Source organism: Mixophyes fleayi, chromosome 3, assembly GCF_038048845.1.
Source record: "Mixophyes fleayi isolate aMixFle1 chromosome 3, aMixFle1.hap1, whole genome shotgun sequence".
NCBI classification, from domain to species: domain Eukaryota; kingdom Metazoa; phylum Chordata; class Amphibia; order Anura; family Limnodynastidae; genus Mixophyes; species Mixophyes fleayi.
Genome location: NC_134404.1, coordinates 325,886,805 through 325,898,866, shown reverse-complemented (window position 1 = coordinate 325,898,866; position 12,062 = coordinate 325,886,805). Strand labels below are relative to the sequence as shown.

Below are 12,062 nucleotides of genomic sequence, written 5' to 3'. Positions count from 1 at the left end.
ATGTTATTGCATAACTTGTATTGGGTTGTGTTTGTGGGTCATTAGTAAGCACAGTAGAGAAGGTTGGAGAACATTGGACGTTAGATTGGTATCTGCAATTATAACACAGATATTTAAAGCAATAAGGAATTTAGATTCAAATTTTGTGTTAAGTCATACATTTTGGATTATGCATCTTTAGACAATTGAAGTAGTTTCATTTTAATTAGCTGCATTGATCCTAGGCTATTTTAAAGGTTTAAATTTAATTAAATCTGTAAAGAATTTTAATGAAAGATGGGGCGATGGAAAGATGGATGCATGATTTTGTGTGATAAGTTAATAGTCTGCAGATTTCAATATTATCTTTACTGTCTGTATAGTGGTTTTAATTCTTCCAAAAAATAAAATAGCATTTGGTAGTAACAGAAATATTGCAATTTAACCAACTAGATCAGGCCTATAATACTATAATACTTTTTTTGTTTCTGTTATATTATATCTGTATACTAAAAGGAAAAGTTAGACATCTCCCATAGGTGACTTTTATTGTGATTTTGTTGTTTTTATTGCAGGGTCAGAACAAAATGCTGAATCACTTATCTCCAGTTTCATCGTTGAAAAACCAGCAGAGACAGACCCATGTACCAGGTATGCTGTTCTGTGCATCACTAAAAGTCCTACTTCACTGAAGGTCAGATGTGAAACACACACCAGATGCGCACCACATAACGCCTTGGTTTTGCCCTGGTGTGCCCCGATGGTGCTCCGAGGGCACATCAACGTACACACCTGCCCTCAAGTAGCGCCTCCGCAAACTAGAAGTGCGCCTAAGTGTGTGGATAGGTAGAAAAATATAGGTAGAAAAATCTGAAGATGCGCTTCGTGCAAAATGTCATATCAAAAGTCGAACTTCCAAGGTTAGAACCACCACTTTAATTACATTAAACATTTTCATTTTTCTCCTAAAATAATGACCAGTTTAGCCCTTATTAGAAATGTGGTTCGCCATACAGCAGTGAACACTGCTACATTGCTCCACCTCCACCCCCATATCAAACTTCATAATATTCAAGAATTGAAACCTCGTTTTTGTACTACGCTATCTGGGCAGAGTAATGCTCCTATTTTGTCCTTAGCGAGGAACCCGTCCATTCCACCTAACTCCTCCCCTCGCTTGTGTTCCTCCGCAAATACCTACATATTGCTCTGCAAACCCATCGGCTTTGGTAAAAACCTAGTCACACTTATGCAGATTGTGGTACGGGGTTGACCAAAACTACATTGCTCAGTAGTTGTACTAGCATGGAAATATGAGGGATGGGGCTGGCTCAGATCACTATAGGAGTTTAGATTAGGTTGCGTCAATCCCTTTTTAATCATATCCTACGTTTACCAAATAAGGGAGTAACCACCCCTTCTTCACTGGGACCTGCAATCTTACCTGAGGCTGAGAACCAGTTTGCACCAAGCTTTTGTTGCTGGAGAACTGAATCCATCAATAGTCCAGTAACAGAGCTCTATAGAAGAGCTATGGCTGGAGTGTAATACGAGTGTATCATCTTTATTTTATTTATATTTTATAAAATAAAGATGATACACTCGTATTACACTCCAGCCATAGCTCTTCTATAGAGCTCTGTTGCTGGACTATTGATGGATTCAGTTCTCCAGCAACAAAAGCTTGGTGCAAACTAGTTCTCAGCCTCAGGTAAGATCCATTTGCAATCCATTTTGTCCTTTTTTATTTCTATTTTTCCTATTCCTATGTATATGTCCATGATTACACTTCATTTACATATTTTTCATATTCACGTCGAAATTAGTATAATCCCTACTGTGCGCTGAAGGTCTTTTCCTTGTAATACGCTTTGTTCGTAGGGAAAATGACAATTATTCACATTTAGACAGCAGTGAGCTCTCTGGGGCTAACTCTACATGTGGGAGGGGTTGTCCAAAAGTAGGGTAACCTTTAACCCTGCCTTTGAGATAAGAAGCTTGTCCATTTTACGTGAACAGAAGATGCATGTTGTGGGCAAGACATATAAAAGGACTACATGTGTCGGACAGAGGTGTACGATCCTCCAAACGTGAAACCATTTACCCCTTATCATCTGCTGCCATATATATGAATTTGGTTAGTTTATTCAATTCTATAGCTTTATTGACGCTGTGATGCTGACGCTGTTAATATTTAATAATATTCTTTTTTTAAAGTTATATTGACGATGTTTATAAATATTAATGTATGAATGAGTTATATTTTATCCCACAGATCACAACTCTGGAAATAAACACTTACAGCATCATTTATTATCGCAAGAGGCTCTCATGGGATCACAATTACAGAATGCAGAGGTAAGAGGCAACGAGTTTGTATCATGTATGTGTCATGTATGTATGTATCCATTTCTTTATATATTGCCCCCTTGATACCTCCCATGCTCTCTGAACTATAGACATAACTAGAAAGAGACACATAGCAAACGTTTTAAAGCCTCCAATCAACCCAGCCAGACCCCAGCATGACTCCATCACTAAAGTCTCACCCACCTATACTGTCTGCTAAATATTAACAAAAAAAAAAACAATACACAACTCTGCAACGATGCAGTGCAGTAATTTGAATACATATTTATGAATCTGTCACAACACCTCCTCAGTAGCTGTCACATCCAATCATTGTCTGAATGTACTAAGGGCTTTAATTTCCCCTGGGACCAGACCCTTACAGCAGTCACAAATGATGAATTTAGTGTTGTATTATATAGTTTTGTTATTTTTACTGTTTATACAATTGTCGTGTCAATTACTTGATGTATTGATGAGAATATTTACACACGTTAGCAAATATATGATAAGCCCTCTGCCACTAGGATGGTCTTTACAATGAGAGTACCCACATTGGCCCATACATTTGTGTTTTTATATTGAAAACAAACTTAGCAGACGGTGTTCTAATAAGCACTACAAGGACCAGCAATCCTTGTCAGCTACTGATTCCACACAAGAAGGACTATCATCCATTTGCAAATATGTGCAACTAAGACTTCTGCATTTTATTCATAAGTAGGAGGATGTTTTAATTAATCTTTTTTACTGTCTGGCAGGAGTGTGCTAGTTTTACATGTAATTGATTAAGCAACTGCCTTTCTGTGTATCTCTGTGAAAAGGAAATACGTGTTTTCTCACTTGTAGGTATTAGAGCGAGCACCTGCTTGTGCCGATAGTGGGAGATAGTGAGAAGGAACAGATTTCTGTGCATTGGAATGAATTAGACTAAGGCTACGTCCACACAGACATTTGTTTCCTGTGGTTTAGAGGTGTATTGGGTTCTTAAGGCATGTTCAAAAGTCAGAAATAAAAATATTGATATATGGAAGTTCATTTACCATGTTGTGTTGGAAATGCCCTTGTGGATGTAGTTTATTAGTTGTTTGTTTTGTGGCTTTGTTAGTAATGTGATTGTTGTATTTCATAAAACAACAAAACTTTGTTTAGAAATTGCTACCCTGTGCTTTTTATGTTTTTATCTCGGCATAAATATCTGCAATATTTTTTTATAAATTACTATTATGCTGTTTTGGGTTTTTTTTGCAAGTAGCAAAAAAAGCTTTTAGTAAATGATGTATAACATTAATTCTCCCATGTATTTAGGTCAGTTGACTAAACAGTGCTGCCTAATGTGTTGGCAGTCAGGGCTGGTGGAAAGTTGGTGGGGGGCGCCATGCTTTAGAGACACTCTGCCGGCCAGCCCGCTTGTCCACCAGGCCAGCAACTGCAGAATTGAAGGAGGAATTGAGGTGTTCCTAGGCAACACAGCAGACCCCCAGCCCATCCTCCAGCTTTGTTTCAGTTCTGATGGCATGAGCAGTGCCGATGGTTGCCCTCCAGCACTTCCTCAACTGAAGTCATCAAAAACATTTGAGGAAGTGCTGGTGGGCTCTCCAGTGCCAAGAAAACCCATCAGCATAAACAAAGCCAGAGGTGCTCCTGTCTCCTCCTCCCTCCCATCTGCTTGTGACAGCCTCTATAGTGCAGAGGCACCAGCAACAGTGTGGTGTACCTGGCGCAGAAGGCAGCAGTGTGCCAGGTGCCTCAAATGATACCAATCACCAGTGCTAAGTGTTCGTTGCGTAACGCAAACCCAGTAGAGACCGCAGTTATGTTCGAGCAATGTAATGTTCTGTACTACTCTTCTTGCCAGACGATATATGACCCTGACAGTGGATTTTTTGTGCAGCCCAGACCAGTGCCACCCTCTCCGCTAGCACCTTCCACCACTAACAGCCAAAAACCAGCAGAATTAGTCCTACCTAACCCAGCACTCGAGTTCCCCACCTTTGGTGCTCATGTGCTGAAGAACTGCACCTTGTATTGCCTGAACTGCAAGATGCAAGTGAGCTACCAAAGTCTGCAGGGAAGAAAGCATGCCAGGCATGACGTGCAGCCTCTTGGGATCATGCAGACGCCATTCAAGGTTAGAGCAGATAAGACTCCTGAAAATTAGTTTCTTTTAAATAGTTGAAAATTAGCTGTTGTGGAAAGTTTTGTTTTGCCCTGGTTTATACTTTACAAGCTTTCCAGTATAGTTACTTAATATATATGGTTTATAATCTAGGCCGAGAAGTTTATTACGGAGCAGCCGCGTCCCTCAGTTACGAATAATAATTGCGCTTCTAAGCCTAACGGCAACAACCTGATTGTAAAACACACGTCTGCTCTATTTAATTCTGTATCCGGCCCAGTTAAAATAATTGTCACTTTAGGAAATGTGTAGTAATACTCTTAAGCAGCAATTAGATTTCATTAGATGCAAGTTGCTTCGCACTTTATCTTTCCTTCTAGAGGCGTGAGTAGAAATGAGCCCTATTTTCAGGCTCCATAAGTTTCACAGGGCTTGTAATTGACTTCCTCTTGGCACATTCCATGCGGAAAATTTAAGTGCAAGCAACTCGCAGGTAGAAGTATATCTTTGATAAGCCAGCTGCTGCTTCTGCCAATAGGGTGTCTAAATAGTGAGAGTACCCACATTGGGCCAAAAATATTGGCACCCTTGCGTTATTTTCTAATAATACAATAAAATCAGAAATAATTGTAGAAGTTGTAGCTTATTCCACACAGGGATCCTGAAATGGACCAGACAAAATTATTGTCACTTTTTAGAAGTAGATAAAAATAATTAGATTTCAAGCAGGTGATTCGTTCATTTTTTAACTGAAATCACCTGTGATGAGTAGCAGGTGCCTGCAATATAAAGATCACTCATTAAATGAGTTGGAATAGATTAAAGATAGAAAGTCAGAGAATTTTCTGAGGACGTCGGACAGAAGACACCGTCTCAAGGCTACAAATCATTTTCCATAGACCTTAATGTTCCTTTTCCACTGTATCAGTGCTATTAGGACGTTTAAGGCTCATGGCACTGTAGCCAACCTCCCTGGCAAGAGAAACATGATTGAAGATTGCTTTACAATGTTGTTTGAATGGTGTAGAAAGCACCTCAGTCAATTGCAACAGGATGAAGCTGACTTTCAGACACAAGGAACAACCGTTTCAACTCGCACCCACTGTCGCCTACTCAACGAAAGGGGGTTATATCGTACCTGCCAAGTCTCCCGGAAATTCGGGTCGGTCTCACAGACTCCCAGGAGAGCAGGCAAGTCTCCCGCATCCAGCAACTGTCTCGCCTAAATGACGCGATTCGTGGTGAATCGCGTCATTTTGCGCCCCCCCCCACTGCGACAAACCTACATTTCCGTCGCGGGGGCTAGGCCAAAATGATGCGTTTTTCGCGCCCCGCAAGTCACGCCCCTGTCCCGGAATACACTTGCAAAAGTTGGCAAGTATGGGTTATATGGTAAGAGTTGTAGGACTGCCCCACTGCAGAGAAAGAAGAAAGCCCAAATGGAGTTTGCCAAAACACACTTGAATAAGCCAAATTCCTTCTGGGAGAATGTCCAGTGCACAGATGAGATCAATTCAGAGATTTTTTGTAAAGCCCATTGTCTCTGTTTAGAGAAAAAAAACAACTTCCCTACAGTCAAACATTTAGGAGGTTCAGTGATGTTTTGTGCTGCTGTGCTGCATCTAACACTTGAACATGTGTGTGGCATCATGGAATCTGGAGATTAATATGCCATTTTGGAGCGCAATGTTAAACCCAGTATCCTAAAGCTGGGTCTCTGTCGAATGTCATGGGTCTTCTAATAGGACAGTGACCCCAAACACACTTCAAATAGCACTCTGGAATGGTCCAAGACAAGACGCCAGACTGTTCTGAACTGGCCAGCAATAAGTCCAAGGGGTAAATGTATCAAGCTGAGAGTTTTCCTGCGGGTTTGAAAAACCAATCAGATTCTAGCTGTCGTTTATTTAGTACATTCTACAAAATGACAGTTAGAATCTGATTGGTTGCTATAGGTAACATCTCCACTTTTCAAACCCGCTGGAAAACTCTCAGCTTGATACATTTACCCCCAGATCTAAACTTCAGAGATCACCTGTGGGGAGATCTGAAAACAGCAGTTGGGAAAAGGAACCTTCATACCTGTGAGAACTGGAGCAGATTGTACAGGAAGAGAGGACCAAATCGCTAGTAGAGAGGTGCAAGGAGCTCACCCATCGCTATAGGAAGCGGTCGGTTGAATATATTATGAGCCAAGTCTAGGGTCTTAGTAATTTTGTCAATGCCATTTATTTTCAGTTGCTGATTTAAAAGGATATACAGTATTAAATTCAGAATAAAAAACAAAGTTTCTATATGTTAACAGAGATATAACATTGTGGAGACCAAATATTGTTAATTTCACCTTCTGTTTAGAGGAAATTGTCAGTCATTTTCAAACTTACCAGGATGTACCCTCAAGCCTCCAAAAAGCAGGCACTACGAGGACCAGTACATTCTCTCGCCTACTGCTTCCACACAAGAAGGTTTATTACCTATTTGCAAATGTGTGAAGCTAAGACTTCTACATCTTATTTATAAATAGTAGGCTGTTTTGATTAGTTTAGTTTTAAATGTAATTGATTGCACAACTCCCATTTTGTGTATATCTCTAAAAAAGGAAATTATTTTCACTTGTAGGTATTAGAGCAAGGTTCATTTACTAAACAGTGGTGTATAATTTGTAGGCAGTCAGGCAGAATTGGTAAGCACGGTAGGGGCGCCATGTTTCAGAGGCACTCCACGCCCCAGCCCGCTTGTTCGTCAGGCTTGAAGGAGGACTTGAGTGCCTGCGTGCAGAGCATAGGACAGCCCACCGGTCCGCCCTCCATCTTTGTTTGGCTATCATGGGATGAAGAGCGCTCATGATGGGGCTCCACTCCCACTGGACAGCCTAGCAGCACTTTCTCAACTGTTGCTCAGTTGAGTCACCAGCAACATTTTGAGGAAGTGCTGGTTGGTAGTCCAGTACCACGACAGCCCAACAGCATAAACAGGAATCCATTGTATTATACCAACCCAGTAGAGGCTGCAGTTATGTGCTAGCAATGTGATGTTTTGTACTGTTCTTCTTGCCAGAGTAATTATCACTGTAAAAGAGAACCTTTCCTGAAGCCCATACTAGCGCTACCCTACCAGCTAGCACCTTACACCACTAACAACCAAACAATAGCCTGTACAGCGTTCGTGCCACCTAACCCAGCACGCAAGTTCCCCACCTGTGCTGATCATGAACTGAAGAATTGCAGGACCCAAGTGAACAACCAAAGTATGCAGGAAGGAAAGCATGCCGAGCATGAAGTGAAAGCTCTTGGAATCATGCAGAAGCAACACGAGGTTAGAATAGTTAAGACTCCTGCAATTTAGTTTATTTTAAATAGTTGAAGATTAGCTGTAACTTTACTAACTTTCCAGTATAGTTGTATTGTATTACATGCATGGCTTATAATACAGGCTCACAAGTTTATTACGGTGCTGCTATGTGCCTCAGTTCTGAATATTACCTGCATTTCTTGGTCTAACGGGCAACAGCCTGCTTGAAAAGCACACTACTGCTCTGTTTAATTCTATATCAAGCCAAATTAAAATAATTGTAACTTTAGGAAATATGTAGTAATACCCTTAAGGGGCGATTCAATTAGAAGTGATTTGCCTTGCACTTTATTATCCCTCCTAGGGGTGCGAACAAAAATGAGCCCTATTTTCAGTTACGATCAATATCTCATGGCTTGTAATTAAATTCCTCTTGGCACATTAGATGCAAAGTCCAAAACAATACAATATCATAATGCAGGTTTATAATGTCTTGATAGAGTTTGTAACGACTTTGTACATTTGCAGTTCCAAATTAGCAAATTATTCCCACCAGGGATGTAACTAGAACTTTGAAACTCCCATTGCAAAATTTTGAGTTGCTGCAAGAACACGATGAAGAGAGCATCGCTGTCTGTCGACAGTCCGATTCTGGTGTGTCAGTCCGGATTTTGGGTGACTGTCCCACTTAGTCAGGACTTTGCGCCGACTAAGTGGACCCCGACTCTGCAGGTTTCCTTGTCATTGTGTGACCAGCCCAGCTTGTCATTGCCTGGTGCTAGTTGCAGCTTTCGCCGGGGTCCCCATGCTGTTTGTTTCACCGCATAAGGGGTAACCAGCCCAGGCTATGAGGGCTGTGGGTGCTGGTGCTTAGTTCACAGGTTGATGATGATGATGACTGGCGTATCTAGTATACTGCTGCATCATGATGCGCTTAAGGCAGCGGTTCCCAAACTGTGAGCAGTGGCTCCTTGGGGTGCCACGGCGATCTCACTGGGGTGCCGCGGTCAGGGTCAGTGGTAAGTAAGGTGGGGGACTACTTGGTAATTATTTTGACTTAGGGGTGCCTTGAAAAAAATATGGAGACCTTAAGAGTGCTTTGAACTGAGAAAGTTTGGGATCCACTGGCTTAAGGTGTATCTTAATGCACTTTACACGTATTCTAACATGGTTTGCTGAGTTGCACGTGTCTTAAGGTACATGCAATGCAACATAACCAAGTAAGAGCGCAAATTTTGATACCCGCATTGACATGTACATTTGGTCCGCAAATTGCAATCAACCCTACAAGAGCCCCATTGGGTTTGTCATAAGTGAGTACTGGCACTCAAAAAAATGTTCTCCACGCCTGCTTATGGTTATACCAGCCAAAGTCATCCACTCCAAGCCTTGTTGTGGTTATACTAGCCGAAGTCATCCACTCCCAAGCCTGGTTATGGTTATACCAGCCAAAGTCAACTTGTCTTAGCCCAATGTGAAACCCATACATTGGAAAAACATTTGTCCCCACGCGCTTTGTATTGTAGTTTAGGAATGTGTTTTATTTTTGTGAAGTAATTTACCCAGCTATCAAAGTGTATAAACCATAGTTGGGAAATCCAAGGATGAAGGTGGTCAGCGATACTAAATAAGGGTACGTCCCAACTCTCCCGATTTAGGCAGCACAGTCCCGGATTGGAATATCCTGCTGCCCTGCGTCAGAAGGAATTTTGTCCCGATTTGGGGTCAATTGGGAGGTTGTCCCACTAAGTGATTGGACAGGGAGGAACAGGGCCTTGCCCTTTTATAGTGTAACAATGCCCCTCTCTTGTCAGCATGCACACACTCAACAGTGATTCACAAATGTTGGGAGTTATGGATATGGGTAATGGGTGTGTGGGCCATGGGTGTTTGGTTAAGTGTTATTGGCTACACGGTTACCAGCTGTGTTTACTTGGGGAACTGGGTACATATTTCTAAGCCCAAGAGCAGATCAGTTCCTGTGGCAGGGATGAGGGCATCAGGCCATGCACAGTGTCTCCCCATTTGTAGGTGAACAAAGGTAACTTGTAAAGTTGGAGGGAGCTAATTTGTAGTTTGGGAGGGAATCAAAATATCCCAGCATCGGATGTCTTGGCAGTATATAAAGGATAGTAATAATAATACAGTGACATATTTGTGAGCTCTACAATAGGTTTTATTATGTTTACTCTTGCGCTGCTGCTGGTCAAAAAACAACTTTGTTTTTAAATTTAAGATAAAAGCAAAGGGTTAACTATTAGATTTAATTTTACATTTCTGTACCTCTGCATATTGTACCCAGTATATAATGACACACTGGACAGTGCTTTGTCTCTCTAGTTCCAGCCTCCCTCCACTACATTAGTACTTGGCTGCAGAGCTTAACCAGAGCAGACCTTGCTCATAATTCCCAACCTGTGGGGACATGGTCATGAAACAAGGTGCCTGGCTGTATAACATTGGGCACGCCTCGTCCCCTGACCCCCTCATAGTGACTGTCCCACCTAAATCTGGTCATTTGGAAGGTATGCCTTGCTCCTGCATATCAGTGCTTATTAATGGCCTGGGGCACTAACATAGGGAAGGAGAGCATTGCTGAAGAGACTGGGCAATGCCAAGTAAGTAATTTATGTCTTTGGTTCTCTATTTTCCAGTGAGGAGAAAAATCATAGTTAACCGTTGCACAAGAGGCCAAAACTGTGGTCTCTTGTGCACTTAAAAAAGAAAAAAAAACTTAATAGATTAAAATAGCAAAGAGGAAGTTAGATCTACAGATTAGGAAGTAATACAGTGGGATTAGAGATCTCAATGTGGAACTGTTCGGTTTGAAAATGAAAGTTCTCTTTGTAAACATTGTCTCCTGTGTTTCTCTATCGATAGGTTGAAGGATACCCGGGAGGACTGAAGAGGCCGGCCGTTAAACAGCTTACAAAGGAAGCTCTGTGGGTTTAAAAGTATAAATGTCCTTGATTTAATACAGTACATGTGCTGTAAATGTCACAGGGTAATTTGTATTTTTTATTTTTTTTTAAACATTCCAGAATTGCTCAGCAGCTGCATAAAGACCAGGAGCGCTCGGTGCTGCCAGACAAAACCAAATTCCAGTCTTTAGATGATGCCGCTCAGAGGCTTCTCCCGTACCATGTGTTTCAGGGATCACTACCTACTGAAGAGGACTTACAGAAAGGTACATAGCGTTGTTGCTTTTATCCAATTAAATATAAAATATCGTAATATCCGTCACTCATCGGTTGCTGGGAATACTGAATGCTGATTATAATGGAAGAATGTCATGAAGGGCTGGGTGAGTAATTGTGAAACTGGAAATTAATATGGACGAGGTTATGATGTGAGTGAGGGTATAGTACATGAACTACCCCACCACCCCCATAGCCAACACTGTTGGAGTGTGACTACACAAACAGGCAGCACTGTTGTTACAACTGTGCAGTGCTATATCTTTACCCTGTGTAGTTCCACCTAAAACTACATGTCCCATCATGCCTTGTGCTCATTAAAACTCTCATCACTCTCCTGTGACTCCTGTGTGCACAAAGTCCACCACTGGTCATATAGATGGCACCATTGTCACCATTGCTCAGGAAGAGTAGGAGTGTGTTCCACAATCTACATAATCAGCGATTGCACTGGGAGGTTTTTTGACCCAATCAGAAAGTATAAACTCCGCTGCTGGATATAATCTTTATAGGGCACTCTTTCTCCAAAAAGCGAGGTAGGATATCAGTTGGCTGATCGGGATTGGGCTAAGCCAGTGTTTCCCAAACCCATTCCTCAAGTACCCCTAACAGTGCAGGTTTTCCAGGTCACATGAAATAATTAGCACTACTTGTGGTTCTGTTGCAATGTGTCAGTCAGTAATGAATACACCTGTGCTCCAGTAAGGAGACAAGGAAAACCTGCACTGTTAGGGGTACCTGAGGACTGGGGTTGGGAAACACTGGGCTAAGCGATTGAGGAAAAACTCTATACAGTGCTTAATCACTTAACATCTTTATGCAGTTCTTTCAATTCCGAATGTTTATTGTTTGATCAGTTTATTTTTTTACAGTACTGTATTTTTCATTCTAGTGGACAATGAATTTGAGTCTACGGCCACACATCTTTTAAAGAAGACCCAGGCAATGCTAAATAAATACCGTCTGCTGCTAATGGAAGATGCAATGGTATGTAATGTAGATATAATTGTTACTATGTATCACTGAATACAACTTTTTATTCTTGTCTCTTTAACAGTACGATTTGATACATACAAATATATATATATATATATATATATATATATATATATATAAGTTAACCCGTG

The 12,062-nt window shown here is 41.3% G+C and overlaps 1 protein-coding gene across 5 annotated transcripts in view; it reads left to right on the top strand.

Moving 5' to 3' along the window:
• The window catches only part of BICRAL (BICRA like chromatin remodeling complex associated protein), a 52,787-nt gene that overhangs the window by 32,378 nt on the left and 8,347 nt on the right, over window positions 1–12,062 (top strand). For 3 of the 5 annotated variants that reach the window (XM_075204175.1, XM_075204174.1, XM_075204173.1), the window contains 7 exons: window positions 555–630; window positions 2,255–2,337; window positions 4,187–4,459; window positions 7,505–7,762; window positions 10,619–10,680; window positions 10,780–10,925; window positions 11,828–11,922. In XM_075204175.1, coding sequence (XP_075060276.1) covers window positions 555–630; window positions 2,255–2,337; window positions 4,187–4,459; window positions 7,505–7,762; window positions 10,619–10,680; window positions 10,780–10,925; window positions 11,828–11,922 — 993 coding nt within the window. The remainder of the gene's footprint in view (window positions 1–554; window positions 631–2,254; window positions 2,338–4,186; window positions 4,460–7,504; window positions 7,763–10,618; window positions 10,681–10,779; window positions 10,926–11,827; window positions 11,923–12,062) is intronic. The other 2 variants (XM_075204176.1, XM_075204177.1) reach the window with 2 other exon arrangements.